The sequence below is a fragment of the Hyla sarda genome, chromosome 2 (genome assembly GCF_029499605.1).
Source record: "Hyla sarda isolate aHylSar1 chromosome 2, aHylSar1.hap1, whole genome shotgun sequence".
Classification (NCBI taxonomy): domain Eukaryota; kingdom Metazoa; phylum Chordata; class Amphibia; order Anura; family Hylidae; genus Hyla; species Hyla sarda.
This window is the reverse complement of record NC_079190.1, coordinates 178,361,457-178,378,232: the sequence shown is the minus strand read 5'-3', so window position 1 is coordinate 178,378,232 and position 16,776 is coordinate 178,361,457. Positions and strand designations below refer to the sequence as shown.

Below are 16,776 nucleotides of genomic sequence, written 5' to 3'. Positions count from 1 at the left end.
GAAGGATTGGCTATACAGTGAGCACACACTGTTACAGTACCTTAATGAAATGGTGGTCAGCGCGTGGTATGGTAGAATCCCTGGGTTTGGTCAAGATGTACTGGTTATTTTGAGAGTCAATCAGCATACTGAGTCCCAAGTCATCCTCTACCACGTGCTGAGATGTATTCCTCTTTACTTCATCTTCTTCTACACGTAGGACAGCCTCAACATTTACACCACGAACCTATTAACAATACAAAGTCTAGTAAGATAGGACCTTTTTGTAACATACTAGTAAACCAAGTCTATTATAAAGAAACACAACAAAGTATAAATTGGGAGGCTACACATGAATATCAAAATATACACATTATCAATAATACCCAGGTTACAAAATGAAAAGTATAAAAACAAAAAACAAAACGTAAAAAATGACCATCGCTCAATGAAGTAGGACTGAATAGAATATAGTGAAAAGTAAGGAGTTATTGCACTTACTCCACAGTGGGGGATCTAGGTGGTTATTTCACCAAAGATACCCCCTCCACGTTAGCTTGCATCACTCAGCCCCGATCAGGATACCAATTCACAGCGCCGGGACAGCCAGGATTCATTTAATAAACATAGCAACGCGTTTCAAAGGCTAAAAACTACCTTCTTCCTGAGGTTTACATTTATAATAAAACAGTGGTTCAATTTATACTTACACAGCGTCTCCTCAGACACCGGCGCCTTCCTTTTTCTACATCACTTCCGGTTTCTTGTTCACATGACCGCGGTCACATGTCCGGATCTGTTCGATGACGGCCATGTGACTGGATTACTTATCTGGCGCATGCGCTATGTCTAACCCCATGCGTCCCAGCCTGGAACGCACAGAGAACAGACACGCGCAAAGAGAGCATGATCGGATCTCCGTGCGTCCCAACCCAGAACGCACAGAGAGCCGACCCGCACAGATGGCTTAACCTTTTATCAGATATTATTTAAATTTAGTATATGCGTTTCATCTTGGAGCACAATTTAACTTAAAAGGTAGGGCTTTCCAAATGCCATAACTTACATTTACATTTATATGATGTTCATTTCCCTTTTCTTTATAACGGAAAGCGCCGGTGTCATGAGGGACAATGATCTAAAATAGATCTTTTTATATATACGGTATATATATATGATAATATACAATGACTATCCATAATTATATCATAATTTTTAAAATCTGTTATACATTAATTAAAATTTCCTAGCATAAAATTTAAGAAATATATATTTATACATAAAATGCATAAAGCAGAAAAAAAACATTAATGTATTATACATTATACATAAAATGTATAACACCCCTTTTAATATACATGTTCCAGTGACTCATTTAACCCATGTGGTTGGAGCGTGTTGAGCCTAAAGATCCAATACATCTCCTTTTGGCACAGCATTTTATAGTTCTTTTTACCTATTTTTTCTAATGGGGTCACTGTCATTAGTGTAGGATCCTTATTATGACACTCACTAAAGTCTAGAGACACTGTGTAGTGGAAAACCATTAACAATGTTAGATCGATGCTTATTTAAACGTTGCCTAAGACTGTTAATGGTTCTTCCCACATATTGGTACTTACAGGGGCACTCAATTAAATGGGCCCTGTCACCAACTTTATTTTTTGATATGTTGTAGTACTTATGTACTACAAGATATCTCTAATATACTTTTATTATTTTTTTTTTTCATTAAAAAAGGTTTAATTTACATTTAAAAACCGGCCACTGAAAAAGGACTGATTTTGGAGTGGCAATCAGTCCTTTTTCAGTTAGGCTGCACTCGCTCCCTGCCTGTCAATCAGACAGGCGGGAGCGAGCACATTGGCTCCCCGGCCACTGGCTGGGAGGCCACTCCTCCTGCACATCACCACCGCCTCGTTTCCGCCGCTGTCCCTGCACGCCCGCAGCCGGACTCTGCAGTATATGCAAGTGTAATGAGGGAACGGGGTATGCGGGGTGGGGGGGGGGGGGGGGGGAGGAGGGAACGGGGTATGCGGGGTGGGGGGGGGGGGGAGGAGGGAACGGGCTAGTGCCGTAGTGGGGGGGGGGGGGGGGGGGAAACGGGCTAGCAAAAAAAAAATAGGATGGTGGGAGCTACCCTTTAAGTAAATAATGAATTCACTGGAACAGTCCTGTCTTGGCGCTGTGAATTGGTATCCTTATCGGGGCTGAGTGATGCAAGCTAATGTGGAGGGGGTATCTTTGGTGAAATAACCACCTAGATCCCCCACTGTGGAGTAAGTGCAATAACTCCTTACTTTTCACTATATTCTATTCAGTCCTACTTCATCGAGCGCTGGTCATTTTGAACGTTTTGGATTTTGTTTTTATACTGGTATTCTACGGGCATTTATTTGTCCCCGGAAGACTACGCGCTCTCCAGATCTGTGGATTTATGAAGAGGTTACGTTCTGTGTTGATTAATCCGACTGCTGCCTAGGCTTGTGGGTGTTAGTGGGGTTGGTGACCTTTAAATAGGTGCCGCTCCACGTACACCGGGTGAGTCCTCTCCCTTATAAATAAAGGTGGTGGGCCTTGGATCTGAGCGCTTTTTTCCCTCTGTAATTTTCTGTACACATACTCTTTACAAAATGAAAAGTGTCATACCTGGCCGCTAAAGGTGCAAGCTGTTGCTAGGGATTTCCCTGACCTCAGTAATGATGGCCTACAACTTCTCCTGACTGCTTTGCCATGAAGCACTTTTAGGAAGTCATTGTTCCCCAATTGAAAAGAGAGTTGCAGCTAATACGTACATTCAGTAGATGGATGGACAGGAATCAACTCTGCTGTCGGACTTTTCCTGAGAACCACATCTCCAGTTTCTGTGCATGTGTTGATCCACTAGTGTGTGGAGTGGTCAGCTCAATTTCCCCATTTCTCCTAACATCAGTGAATACACATTAGAACAATTCTTACCGCTTTATTATCATCAAAAGCGTGGTCCTCTATTTCTTCTTCCAGTCGATCTGCTGCTTTCCGGACATCTTCAAGAATCTCATCGAGCATGGACCAGCTTTTATTTTGATGCTGCATATTCTTCATGGCTTCCACCTGATGTTTCTCAGCTGCCAGAAGCTCTACATATTCCTTTTCTTCCTAAAAAACAAAACAAAAAAAAAAAAAACACGATTCAGGCTTAGTGACACTTTGCTGGTTAGATTAAAGGGAAACTGTCATGACTTTAATGCTGCCCGAATCATGACTCATCAGGGGGTCCTAGCAGTTTCTGCCTGCGCTACCGACCTTGTTTGACATAACTCTCCCTATATAAGCTGGTGGGACTGAAAGAAGCCCCAAGGACCACCCCAATGAATCGTGGTTCAGGCAGCATGAAAATCACAACAGGTTCCTTTAAAAAGGTTTTTAACATACAAGAATCCTGGTGTCCACTAACAATCAGAAATCCATGGAGAGTCCTGCTACTAGGAACCATAGATATCAGTTGTAGTCTGTAGGGGATCCTATTCTACTGTTCAGTTTTTCTACAGCGCTACCACAGGAGATATGGGGCATTACCTAGAACACATTGAATAGGTTGTGGTATGCTAGAGATGCCCTATTAGCTCAGAATTCCCTTTATGATATTTAAGAGTTTCAATTCCAAAACTGCTAAAAGCAGATACATTAAAGGTGTACTCCGGGGGAAAAATTATTATTATTATTTTTTTAAATCAACTGGTGGCAGAAAGTTAAGCAGATTTGTAAATTACTTCTATTTAAAAATCTTAATCCTCCCAGTACTTATCAGCTGATGTATATACCAGAGGAAGTTCTTTTCTTTTTTAATTTATTTTCTGACCACAGTGCTCTCTGCTGACACCTCTGTCCATGTCAGGAACTGTCCAGAACAGGATAGGTTTGCTATGGGGATTTGTTCCTGCTCTGGACAGTTCCTGACATGGACAGCGGTGTCAGCAGAGAGCACTGTGGTCAGACAGAAAAGAAATTCAAAAATAAATACAACTTCCTCTGGAGCATACAGCAGCTGATAAGTACTGGAAGGATTAAGATTTTTAAATAGAAGTAATTTACAAATCTTAGAGAATAAAAAAAGATCACTAGCGCTGGATGGGTCTGGTTTGATGTGTGATTGTACTGCTGCTTTACTATAAATGTGCTCCCCTATGGATGCACACTGTGTATAAAGTAATATACTGAAAAATAATTGAATAGTAAGCGCTGTATTATACACACAAGTTACAAACTGACCTGTAGATAGTACGGCTGCTGATAAAAATCGGTGGTTGCGGTGTAAGTGTAATGATCCCACAGCAATGCTGTTACAGCGCGATCGCTGTGTATAGCAGTGAAGGAGGTGCCGCTCTGCAGATACGTGGGCTCCCTGAAGTGGTGTTCCAGAGGTTGCAAGTGGTTCTCAGTTTGAACCTTAACCTGATCGTAGCGTGCGTGCAAGTTGGTAGCGGCCGGGGCGCGCTCCCACTTCAATCCACGCTCCTTCCTAGAGACCGGACCCTTCATGAAGTAACACTCTGGGAAACAACATTAAAAGAAGTAACCCGCTACATCCGGGAGTCAATTCAGTAAGAACCACTTGCAACCTCTGGAACACCACTTCAGGGAGCCCACGTATCTGGAGAGCGGCACCTCCTTCACTGCTATACACAGCGATCGCGCTGTAACAGCATTGCTGTGGGATCATTACACTTACACCGCAACCACCGATTTTTATCAGCAACCGTACTATCTACAGGTCAGTTTGTAACTTGTGTGTATAATACAGCGCTTACTATTCAATTATTTTTCAATAATTTACAAATCTGTTTAACTTTCTGGCACTAGTTGATTAAAAAAAATTATAATGTTTTCCACTGGATTACCCCTTTAAGCACATTGCAAAGAAACCATTTAACAACTCGTAAAAACTTAACTAAACAGTAAACTTAACTAAAAAGTAAGGCTTGCTACCAGTGTAAATAATAGATGTCTGTGGTTTCCTTATCCTTATGGTATAGTACAACAGTGTTCACATTGGCCCAGATTTATCAATCTGCCTGAAACAAAAACTGTCTGGTATTGCCCATAACAACCAATCACAGCTCAGCTTTCAATTCTAAAATGAAAGCTGAGCTGTGATTGGTTGTTATGGCTACATCAGGCAGATTGATGAATCTGGGCCATTGTGCACACTTGCCCACATCTTAGGTTGCTGTCGGCAACTGCTCCACTTTTCTCCGCACAGGTTTTGATAAATTAAGTAGACTACATTCGGTCCATTAAACAAAATGAGCCCACTGGCAGTATGCCTCAGTATACTTCATCTTATTGCCAATATTCCCACATATACCAGTGATGTACCAGCAAAACATTGGGGGAGATTAATTAAGCTGTTTTATGGTAAGATTCTCTTTGTTACCCATAGCAACCAATCAGAGCTCAGCCTTCAGCAGCTAGGGGATTGTGGGTCTGTAGAAAATTTGCATGTAAATTTTCTGGTGCTGAAAATCCGCAGCGGATTATATACATGTGAACGTATCATGAGACAGTGGAATAAACCTCCCCCAATGTACTTTAGGCTGCATTCACACCTCGTTTTTTACATACGGGTGTCGGATCCAGCTGGGGGAGGGGCAAAACCGGGCGCTCCCGTACCCCGGCCGGATCAGCCCGTGACTCCATTTACTTTAATGAGCCGACCGGAGTCAAATGGTGACTCCGGTCGGCTCAGTTTTGACCCGTATCCGGTTTTGGACCTGACCTAAAACCGTAGTATACGGTCGGATCCGGCTGGGGGAGGGGCAAACCAGGCCCTCCGGTACCCCAGCCGGATCCGGCACCCGTATGTAAAAAACGAGGTGTGAATGCAGCCTTACACTGTTTTTTTTTCTTTCATACTTGTAGCTGTGAAGGAGCTGGATTATCTTTAGGAGTATCACATATGTGGCCTCTTGTACATGCACCCGGTCATGTATGTATATCACATATGGACATCTATGGATGAAGAACCCCCTGGTCTCCATTGTTTACACTCGCAAACACTTCCGGATCTGTCTGACATTAGGCACGATAAAATGGAATGGTCCATTGGATGTCCAATAGTCTAATAATAGTGCAGTGTTTCCCAACCAGGGTGCCTCCAGCTGTGGCAAAACTACAACTCCCAGCCGTTGTCTGTTTGGGCATGCTGGGAGTTGTAGTTTTGCCACAGCTGGAGGCACCAGGTTGGGAAACACTGCACTAGTGTGAGCAGCAGAACTGGAGGCAGGTTGTCATAGTACCTTACAAGAACTGGTTATTATATCCAATTTAAAGGGGTACTCCAGTGGAAAACAATAATTTTTTTTTTTTTTTTTTATCAACTGGTGCCAGAAAGTTAAACAGATTTGTAAATTACTTCCAGTACTTTTTAGCAGCTGAATGCTACAAAGGAAATTCTGTTCTTTTTGAATTACTTTTTTGTCTTGTCCACAGTGCTCTCTGCTGACACCTCTGTCTGTGTCAGTAACTGTCCAGAGCAACATAGGTTTGTTATGGGGATTTTCTCCAGCTCTGGACAGTTCCTGATATGGGCATCAGATGTCAGCAGAGAGCACTGTGGACAAGACAAAAAAGAAATTCAAAAATAAAAGAATTTCCTCTGTAGCATACAGCTGCTTAAAAGTACTGGAAGGGTAAAGATTTTTTTAATAGAAGTCATTTACAAATCTGTTTAACTTTCTGGCACCAGTTGATTTAAAAAAATTATGTTTTCCACCAGAGTACCCCTTTTAAAGGGGTTCTCCACTGCCCTGCCTTCCGGAGCTCTGCTGGCAGCGTCCGGAAGTTTATTACGCCGAACACTGTGTGCGGGCTTCTGTGTGACGTCATGCCCGCCCCCTTAACGAAAGTCTATGGGAAGGGGGCGCGACCGCTGTCACGCCCCCTTCCCATAGAGTTTCGTTGAGGGGGCGGTCGTGACATCACGAGGCAGAAGTATAGGAGAAAAAAAGCTGCGATGGCGCTCCCAAGGAAGTAACCCAAGTCGGGGGGTATTGATGCAAAATAATTTATTCTTACAGCATAAGAAAACAAAGAAAATAATAAATAAATATAAAGCAATACGCGTTTCGGGAGTCACAGCTCCCTTTTTCAATTGCAGGTGGTTGCTGTATGGCAAGGTAACAGGTAGTGGGCGTGACGTCACGAGGGGGCGGCCTCGAACACGGAATCCCGCACACAGCGTTCACAGTAATAAACTTCCGGACGCTGCGAGCGGAGCTCCGGAAGGCAGGGCAGTGGAGAACCCCTTTAACATCCAGGTGATTTGATTTGGTAAAGTACAAACCTTTATGGCGGCTTCTCGTAAAGCTTCCAGCCTCTGCCTGCTGCTCTCCTTCATGTTCACCACATCTTTATAGTCTCCCTGCAATGCTCTGCGGAGCCCATGGACGGCCTGGAACACGGAGTTCTCACTCTCATTCAGCTCCTTCTGGAAGATTTCAAAGGTGTGAACTTGGAAGAGCTTCTCCTCTGGAGACAGCCCCGGGTCCTTCTCCACCGCTTTGATGGCGTTCTTCAGCTTGTTGAGGACTACGTTCTTCTGATGGAGGAGACCAGACAGCTTCCTGCAGTTGTTCAGCAGCCATTCTTTTCTCTGGCTGGCAGTGGCTCCCTTACCTCTGTGCAGTTTAATGGCGTGTCTTGCCACACCGTCATGTTCTGCCGCATACAATACATGAAAAAGTAGCTGCAAGGGTAATAGCCACAGGACGCAGGTCTTCATGGTGGTCTAGCAGTTATGCCATCCGCTCACACATCTTCTGCTGGTTTAGCAGTGTTGTCGCACATTGTTAAATCTCTAAAAGACATTGCATATAGTATCATTATAAAAGCAAAAGATATAAATCTAGGCTTATTGTACTGTTATTTTAGGTTAGGATAGACGGTGGGCAATTCATTGCATTCCGCAAATATATACAAGAACGAACAGTGAATGTTTACAGTACCGCCAGATCCCGTCCTGTTCACATCTGTCGCAAAATCGCAGTTTAGAAGAGAACTGACCAGCCTAATCCAGGTCACAAGGTACATGTTCTTTAGCTGCATATAGTTGCCAGAGAGCTGACACACTGTAACGACAACTCCTTACTAGATCAGAACCGGTTTTTTTCTGTTGGAATGCGAATAGGACACTAGACATGTCACCTGCTGGTCAACCCTCAGCCTTACTGTCCATACCAGTGTTTCTCAACCAGGGTGTCTCCAGCTGTGGCCAAACTACACCTCCCAGCATGCCCGGAGAGCCTTTGGCTGTCCGGGCATGCTCGGAGTTGTAGTTTGGCCACAGCTGGAGGCACCCTGGTTGGGAAACACTGGTCCATACCCTACGTGCTGGGCCACTGGCGGGAGCTTCAGCACAGACTAGATCACCCATCATTGTGAAACTAGAAGACAGGAGACTCTACTGCAAGCTACATATTACAAAGCTACACTAACTTGTTGGTGTGAATATACATATATAGAGCTAAATAACACTAAAAGGTCCAAGCATGGACTAGGACAGTGGTCTTCAACCTGCGGACCTCCAGATGTTTCAAAACTACAACTTCCAGCATGCCCGGACAGCCGATGGCTGTCCGGGCATGCTGGGAGTTGTAGTTTTGAAACATCTGGAGGTCCGCAGGTTGAAGACCACTGGACTAGGATGTGTCCGCTATTGGGTACAGTGTACACCAGTGGTCTCCAAACTGTGGACCTCCAGATGTTGCAAAACTACAACTCTCAGCATGCCCAAACCTCCAGATGTTGGCAACACTACAACTCTCAGCATGCCAGTATAAACAGCTGCTACAAAACCACAAGTCCCAGCATGCCCGGACAGCCAGATGTGGAAAACTACAACTCTCCTGGGAGTTGTAGTTTTCGCCACATCTGGAGTGCACTGGTGTACACTATGACAGCAGTGATGCCAGCCATGTCACTCCTACCTGGCTCGTAGGGGCAGCACGGCTCGCAGCCCTCTCATTGCTGGGCTCTCCCTCTATGCCAGCGTCACCAGGCGGCACTAGTCACACTGTACAGCCCCGGGCCATAAACACAACTACGTCATCAGATCGCGCCGCGCAATGTGTTCTGGGAACTGTAGGCAAGCAATGACGTCACCGGGCAGTTTCCTTACACAACATTGCACGTCATCAGCACACAACTCCGTAGTCGTCATTCCGGTGCACAGCCGTGTCCTTAGTATGACAATGAATATACCTGTATACGTGCTATGACACGTCACTACCTGTACCGTGTAGCTATATACGACTCACAGATTACTAACCACTCTGGTTATAGTTTCCATAGTCCCTTCCTCCTACTACCGCTGTAAGCGACAAACGGGAGACTACAACTCCCGGTATTCCTTGTGAAAGTGGGCGGCATCTCCCAGCAACAACTGCGCATGCGCGTCCAGCACCTCCGAGCCGCGGAGTTGGGCGATCCGGTGGAGATAAAATGGTAGGTGGGGGCAGGAGGGAGGCGGTGTGTGCCGGGGGGGGGGGGGGTCCGCTCAGGATTGTGGTGTGGAGGAGGGGCCCCGGTGACTGGGGGAAGGGCGCCGCTGGAACGGGCGACGTACTCCCGGGCGGGGACTGTGTTATTATACCGTGTACGGCCGGGGGAGGCCACCTCACTGACACAGCCTGCCTCTGCCCACCGGGCGGCACCGCTCACGTGTGTGAACTGCGGCCAACTTGGAGTGACACGGCTGGCGGGGGAGGGGCTGGTATTTTGGGAGCCGCTCGCAGCGCTCGCCTTTCCCTTATTTGGGCCGGTGGAGGTGTGAGCTGGGCCGGGGACAGGTAGGCTCCGGGGCTCGGGGGGCTCTAGCCGGGCATGCCTCGTAATGCTTCCGCTGGTGAGGGCACGTACTGCTCGGGGCCCGGCTACACGACTAGTGGATAGGCCGGACCGGCTGGTGCCAGACATTCAATCCGTGTAGAAGCCCTCCCGTGTGTTTACCCGCTGTCACCAGAGCTCTACACACTGGGGTCCTTGTGTATAGAAAACTTAAGGGGGCACTCCTACCTCAGCATATATGTGATCGCTCTGGGGACAGATAGGGGGCACTCCTACCTCAACATATATGACCGCTCTGGGGACAGATAGGGGGCACTCCTACCTCAACATATATGACCGCTCTGGGGACAGATAGGGGGGCACTCCTACCTCAACATATATGACCGCTCTGGGGACAGGGGGGCACTCCTACCTCAACATATATGACCCCTCTGGGGACAGATAGGGGGGCACTCCTACCTCAACATATATGACCCCTCTGGGGACAGATAGGGGGGCACTCCTACCTCAACATATATGACCGCTCTGGGGACAGGGGGGCACTCCTACCTCAGCATATATGTGATCGCTCTGGGGACAGATAGGGGGCACTCCTACCTCAACATATATGACCGCTCTGGGGACAGATAGGGGGGCACTCCTACCTCAACATATATGACCGCTCTGGGGACAGGGGGGCACTCCTACCTCAACATATATGACCGCTCTGGGGACAGGGGGGCACTCCTACCTCAACATATATGACCGCTCTGGGGACAGGGGGGCACTCCTACCTCAACATATATGACCCCTCTGGGGACAGATAGGGGGGCACTCCTACCTCAACATATATGACCGCTCTGGGGACAGGGGGGCACTCCTACCTCAACATATATGACCCCTCTGGGGACAGATAGGGGGGCACTCCTACCTCAACATATATGACCCCTCTGGGGACAGATAGGGGGGCACTCCTACCTCAACATATATGACCGCTCTGGGGACAGGGGGGCACTCCTACCTCAACATATATGACCGCTCTGGGGACAGATAGGGGGGCACTCCTACCTCAACATATATGACCGCTCTGGGGACAGATAGGGGGGCACTCCTACCTCAACATATATGACCGCTCTGGGGACAGGGGGGCACTCCTACCTCAACATATATGACCGCTCTGGGGACAGGGGGGCACTCCTACCTCAACATATATGACCGCTCTGGGGACAGGGGGGCACTCCTACCTCAACATATATGACCCCTCTGGGGACAGATAGGGGGGCACTCCTACCTCAACATATATGACCGCTCTGGGGACAGGGGGGCACTCCTACCTCAACATATATGACCCCTCTGGGGACAGGGGGGCACTCCTACCTCAACATATATGACCCCTCTGGGGACAGATAGGGGGGCACTCCTACCTCAACATATATGACCGCTCTGGGGACAGGGGGGCACTCCTACCTCAACATATATGACCCCTCTGGGGACAGATAGGGGGGCACTCCTACCTCAACATATATGACCCCTCTGGGGACAGATGGGGGGGGCACTCCTACCTCAACATATATGACCGCTCTGGGGACAGATAGGGGGGCACTCCTACCTCAACATATATGACCGCTCTGGGGACAGATAGGGAGGCACTCCTACCTCAACATATATGACCGCTCTGGGGACAGATAGGGGGGCACTCCTACCTCAACATATATGACCCCTCTGGGGACAGATAGGGGGGCACTCCTACCTCAACATATATGACCGCTCTGGGGACAGATGGGGGGGGCACTCCTACCTCAACATATATGACCGCTCTGGGGACAGATGGGGGGGGCACTCCTACCTCAACATATATGACCGCTCTGGGGACAGATAGGGAGGCACTCCTACCTCAACATATATGACCGCTCTGGGGACAGATAGGGGGGCACTCCTACCTCAACATATATGACCCCTCTGGGGACAGATAGGGGGGCACTCCTACCTCAACATATATGACCGCTCTGGGGACAGATAGGGGGGCACTCCTACCTCAACATATATGACCGCTCTGGGGACAGATAGGGGGGCACTCCTACCGCCACACATATATGACCACTCTGGGGCCAGATGGGGGGGCACTCCTACCTCAACACATGTGACTGCTGTGGGGCCAGACAGGGGGGCACTCCTACCTCAACATATGACAGCTCTGGGGCCAGATGGGGGGGCACTCCTACCGCCACACATATGACTGCTGTGGGGCCAGATAGGGTGGTACTCCTACCTCAACATATATGACCGCTGTGGGACCTGAAAGGGGGCACTCCTACCTCAACATTTGACAGCTGTGGGGACAGATGGGGGGAACTCCTACCTCTACACCAGTGTTTCCCAACCAGGGTGCCTTCAGCTGTTACAACAGCTGGAGGCACTCTGGTTGGGAAACACTGCTCTACACTCATGACAGCCCCAGGCCAGAAATGGGGTACTCCTACTGCCACACACGACGGCTCTAGGACCAGAAAGGTGGCAATCCTAGTTCAACATATACGACACCTTAGTGACCAGATAGGGGGGAACTCCTACCTCAGCACGTAATGACAGCTCTGGCACCTGATGGGGGGGAACTCCTACCTCAGTACCTATGACTGCTCCAAGGCCAGAGAGGGGGCACTCCTACCTCAACACATATGACACCTTCGGGGCAGAAAAGGGTGCACTCCTACCTCAGTATAAATAACTTTTATTAGGGGAAGGGTTAAATGATCTTTATTAACTTTTTTTTTTTTTTTCACTTTCTTTTTTTTTCTTTTCTTGTAATGTTATATTTATAGGGGGCTATAACACTGCACACACTGAACTTTTACAACGATCTTTGTTATCCCAGAAGATAATATTGATCAGTGATTCTGCTGCTTGACTGCTCATGCCTGGATCTTAGGCACGGAGCAATCATTCGGGGATCGGACACGTAGGAGGAAGGTAGGGGACCCTCCTCGTGTCCTCCAGCTGTTTGGGACGCTGCGGTGGCCCACTGAGCTAGCCGGGAATAGTTTACTTTCACTTTAGATGCAGCGATCAACTTTGAACACCACGTCTAAAGGGTTAATACCGCACTCTACTAGCCACGGTTCCTGGCCGTAGCTAGGTGGCGGGTCCGACCCGCTACGCTGTGGCCCTGTTTTATAGGAAGGGAACGGGCGGAGGGCATATGCCCTCTGTCCCCAACAGGGTATACACTCACTGGTATTGCGGTATATTAACAATTCATATCATAAAATAAAAAACACTGGTATTTAGAAATGAGCGAAGTTACAGTGATTCGATTCGTCACAAACTTCTCGGCTCGGCAGTTGCTGACTTTAGCCTGCATAAATGAGTTCTGGAGAGGAGACCCCCCCCCCTCACAAGTAGAGGCTCTAGTGGACTTTCCTTACCATGTATTACAGGGGCATTTCAGGCCAGGAAATGACAGCTGTAGCAGAACACCATGCTCCACCGTCTAGGTCAGCGGTCTTCAAACTGTGGCCCTCCAGATGTTGCAAAACTACAACTCCCAGCATGCCCGGACAGACAAAGGCTGTCCGGGCATGCTGGGAATTGTAGTTTTGCAACATCTGGAGGGCCACAGTTTGAAGACCACTGGTCTAGGTCCTATAGCACTGTATGGAGTGCTGGTTATGCCAGTGCACTCAGGACCACCATTCTCTTGCTTGGCGGAGTCCCATCAGCCAGACATTTATCACTTATAAATGCTGTAAGTGGGACAACCCCTTCAACTATGTTGCCTTAGCAGACAGCACCTCACAGGTCCTGGTCTGCCGGGCATCTGTGCCATAGAAGACATGCAGCTAATTTATTTGACAGTAAAACCAATTACAGCGTGCACAGTATGAGAACGCTGAAGTCATGAGCGTCCGCCTCAGTGCTGAGCATAATGGAGCCGACTCATAATCACCAGTCTGCTGTGATGTAAAAATCGTCTGGGGATTATGTCCCAGGTCCTGAACTGAAGCCTTTATTATGATGTTTATGGCAGAAGACTAGAGATGAGCGAACTTACAGTAAATTCAATTTGTCACAAACTTCTCGGCTCGGCAGTTGATGAGTTATCCTGCATAAATGAGTTCAGCTTTCAGGTGCTCCCATGGGCTGGAAAAGGTGGATACAGTCCTAGGAGACTCTTTCCTACAACTGTATCCACCTTTTCCAGCCCACCGGAGCACCTGAAAGCAGAACTCATTTATGCAGGCTAAGGCATCAACTGCCGAGCCGAGAAGTTCGTGACGAATCGAATTTACTGTAAGTTCGCTCATCTCTACAGAAGACCTGCAGTCACACCAGGATTTGTGGCTGTAATCGAAAAAAAAAATGTACCAAAATTATGATTCTGTGAAATAGGCTTAAGAAAAATGTTAAAAGCAACAAATGCACCCATCAGGCCTCGTCAAGAGAGGACTATGAACAAAAGTGGTGCAAGATGGGTGCAGTATGAAATGGTGACTTTTTTTTTTTTTTTTTTTAAATCAACTGGTGCAAGAAAGTTAAACAGATTTGTAAATTACTTCTATATAAAAAAAAATTCCCTTTTTAGCAGCTGTATGCTACAGAGGAAATGATTTTCTTTTTGAATTTCTTTTTTGTCTTGTCCACAGTGCTCTCTGGTGACACCTCTGTCCGTGTCAGGAACTGTCCAGAGCAGCATAGGTTTGCTATGAGGATTTTCTCCTGCTCTGGACAGTTCATGATACGGGCATCAGGTGTCAGCAGAGAGCACTGTGGACAAGACAAAAGAAATTCAAAAAGAAAAGAATTTCCTCTGTAGCATACAGCTGCTAAAAAGTACTGGAAGGGTAAAGATTTTTTTTATAAAAGCAATTTACAAATCTGTTTAACTTTCTGGCACCAGTTAATGTAGAATTTTTTATTTTTTTTCCCACCGGAGTACCTCTTTAAAGGGGTAGTCCAGTGGTGAAAAACTTATCCCCTATCCTAAGGATAGGGGCTAAGTTTGAGATCGCGGGGGGGCCGACCGCTGGGGCCCCCTGCGATCTCTCTGTACGGGGCCCCGGCTCTCCGCCGAGATAGCTGGTGTCGACCCCCTCACGAGGCGGCGGCCGACACGCCCCCTCAATACATCTCTATGGCAGAGCCGGAGATTGCCGAAGGCAGCGCTTCGGCTCTGCCATAGAGTTGTATTGAGGGGGCGTGTCGGCCGCCGCCTCATGCGGAGGTCGACATGCCCCCTTCCCGCGGGCTGTCGGGGCTCCGTACAGGAGATCGCAGGGGGCCCCAGCGGTCGGACCCCCGCGATCTGCAACTTATCCCCTATCCTTAGGATAGGGGATAAGTTGCTCACCACTGAGTCACCACTGGACTACTCCTTTAAGTGCATCTGTCACATGCAAGTCATACCTTTGTACTTGGATTTAGTGCCTTTATTCTAATATATAAAAAAATAACCACCTTTTATATAGCACCTCGAACATTAGAGGTGTGCCAGTCAACCAGCAGAGCGGGCCTGATGTTAGAGAAGAAAGGCGTTAGAGCCTTAGAGCATAGCGGACCTCAGGCTACGCTGTTTTTAAAAAAACATTTTTATGGTTTTTTCCTTTTCTGTCTGTGCTGCATGTACATGGGACTTGTAGGGACCATAGTACTGCTGAGTTTGGATAACGCCTTTAATTTGATGGGCTTGGGAAAATATTCAAGCCACTTCCTCACATAGCAAAAGGGAAAACTGGTCTTGAAAAATTAAAGCTGTGCTGATTGGTTGCTATGGTCAACAAGGACACTTTTCAGAAATCTGCCCCAGATTGTCTAAACATGATGCCACTGTGAGGGGCAGAACTGCGTCCTCCCCTCAGTTGTCCGGAGACTGTCGAACATACAGCGAGGCGAGAGGAAGGCAGAGCTGGGCAGGACGCAACTCTGCACCTCCCTCAGCTCTCACCTCCTTCAGCAGGAGGGACGTAGATCTGCACACGGCCCCACTTCAGTCATGGGGATGTAGAACTGCTCAGCCCCGCTCCTGTCATGGGGACGTAGATCTGCACACGGCCCCACTTCAGTCATGGGGATGTAGAACTGCTCAGCCCCGCTCCTGTCATGGGGACGTAGATCTGCACAGCCCCGCTCCTGTCATGGGGACGTAGATCTGCACAGCCCTGCTCCTGTCATGGGGACGTAGATCTGCACAGCCCCGCTCCTGTCATGGGGACGTAGATCTGCACAGCCCCGCTCCTGTCATGGGGACGTAGATCTGCACAGCCCCGCTCCTGTCATGGGGACGTAGATCTGCACAGCCCCGCTCCTGTCATGGGGACGTAGATCTGCACAGCCCCGCTCCTGTCATGGGGACGTAGATCTGCACAGCCCCGCTCCTGTCATGGGGACGTAGATCTGCACAGCCCCGCTCCTGTCATGGGGACGTAGATCTGCACAGCCCCGCTCCTGTCATGGGGACGTAGATCTGCACAGCCCCGCTCCTGTCATGGGGACGTAGATCTGCACAGCCCCGCTCCTGTCATGGGGACGTAGATGTGCACAGCCCCGCTCCTGTCATGGGGACGTAGATGTGCACAGCCCCGCTCCTGTCATGGGGACGTAGATGTGCACAGCCCCGCTCCTGTCATGGGGACGTAGATGTGCACAGCCCGCTCCTGTCATGGGGACGTAGATGTGCACAGCCCCGCTCCTGTCATGGGGACGTAGATGTGCACACAGCCCCGCTCCTGTCATGGGGGGACGTAGATCTGCACAGCCCCGCTCCTGTCATGGGGACGTAGATGTGCACACAGCCCCGCTCCTGTCATGAGTACGTAGATCTACGTCCCCATGACAGGGGCTGTGTGCAGCTCTATGTCCCTCCTGTCATGCTGTGCACATCTATGTCCCTGCTGTCATGACAGGAGCCGGGCTGTGTAGATCTACCTGCTGAGGGAGGTGCCAGGAGGGAGCTGTGTAGGGGAGCGGAGCTGATGAGAGACCGGAGTGGAGCTAAGGGAA

The 16,776-nt window shown here is 48.5% G+C and overlaps 2 protein-coding genes across 7 annotated transcripts in view; one reads left to right on the top strand and one right to left on the bottom strand.

Moving 5' to 3' along the window:
• Positions 1-9,691, bottom strand: part of TMCO3 (transmembrane and coiled-coil domains 3) — a 41,861-nt gene extending 32,170 nt beyond the window's left edge. The window contains exons 1-4 of one of the 3 annotated variants that reach the window (XM_056555816.1): positions 9,611-9,691; positions 7,304-7,816; positions 2,938-3,117; positions 41-226 (exon numbers count right to left, since the gene is read on the bottom strand). In XM_056555816.1, coding sequence (XP_056411791.1) covers positions 41-226; positions 2,938-3,117; positions 7,304-7,741 — 804 coding nt within the window. In that variant the 5' untranslated portion in view covers positions 7,742-7,816; positions 9,611-9,691. Of the gene's footprint in view, positions 1-40; positions 227-2,937; positions 3,118-7,303; positions 7,817-8,945; positions 9,064-9,286; positions 9,431-9,610 lie in introns of those variants that run through there. The other 2 variants (XM_056555815.1, XM_056555814.1) reach the window with 2 other exon arrangements.
• The window catches only part of DCUN1D2 (defective in cullin neddylation 1 domain containing 2), a 48,103-nt gene continuing 40,650 nt past the window's right edge, over positions 9,324-16,776 (top strand). Inside the window, exon 1 of one of the 4 annotated variants that reach the window (XM_056555824.1) lies at positions 9,324-9,462. Coding sequence is in view for 1 of the 4 variants with exons in the window: in XM_056555823.1 (XP_056411798.1) it covers positions 9,460-9,462 (3 nt within the window). In the remaining 3 variants the exon portion in view is untranslated. Of the gene's footprint in view, positions 9,463-9,676; positions 9,807-16,776 lie in introns of those variants that run through there. The other 3 variants (XM_056555823.1, XM_056555826.1, XM_056555825.1) reach the window with 3 other exon arrangements.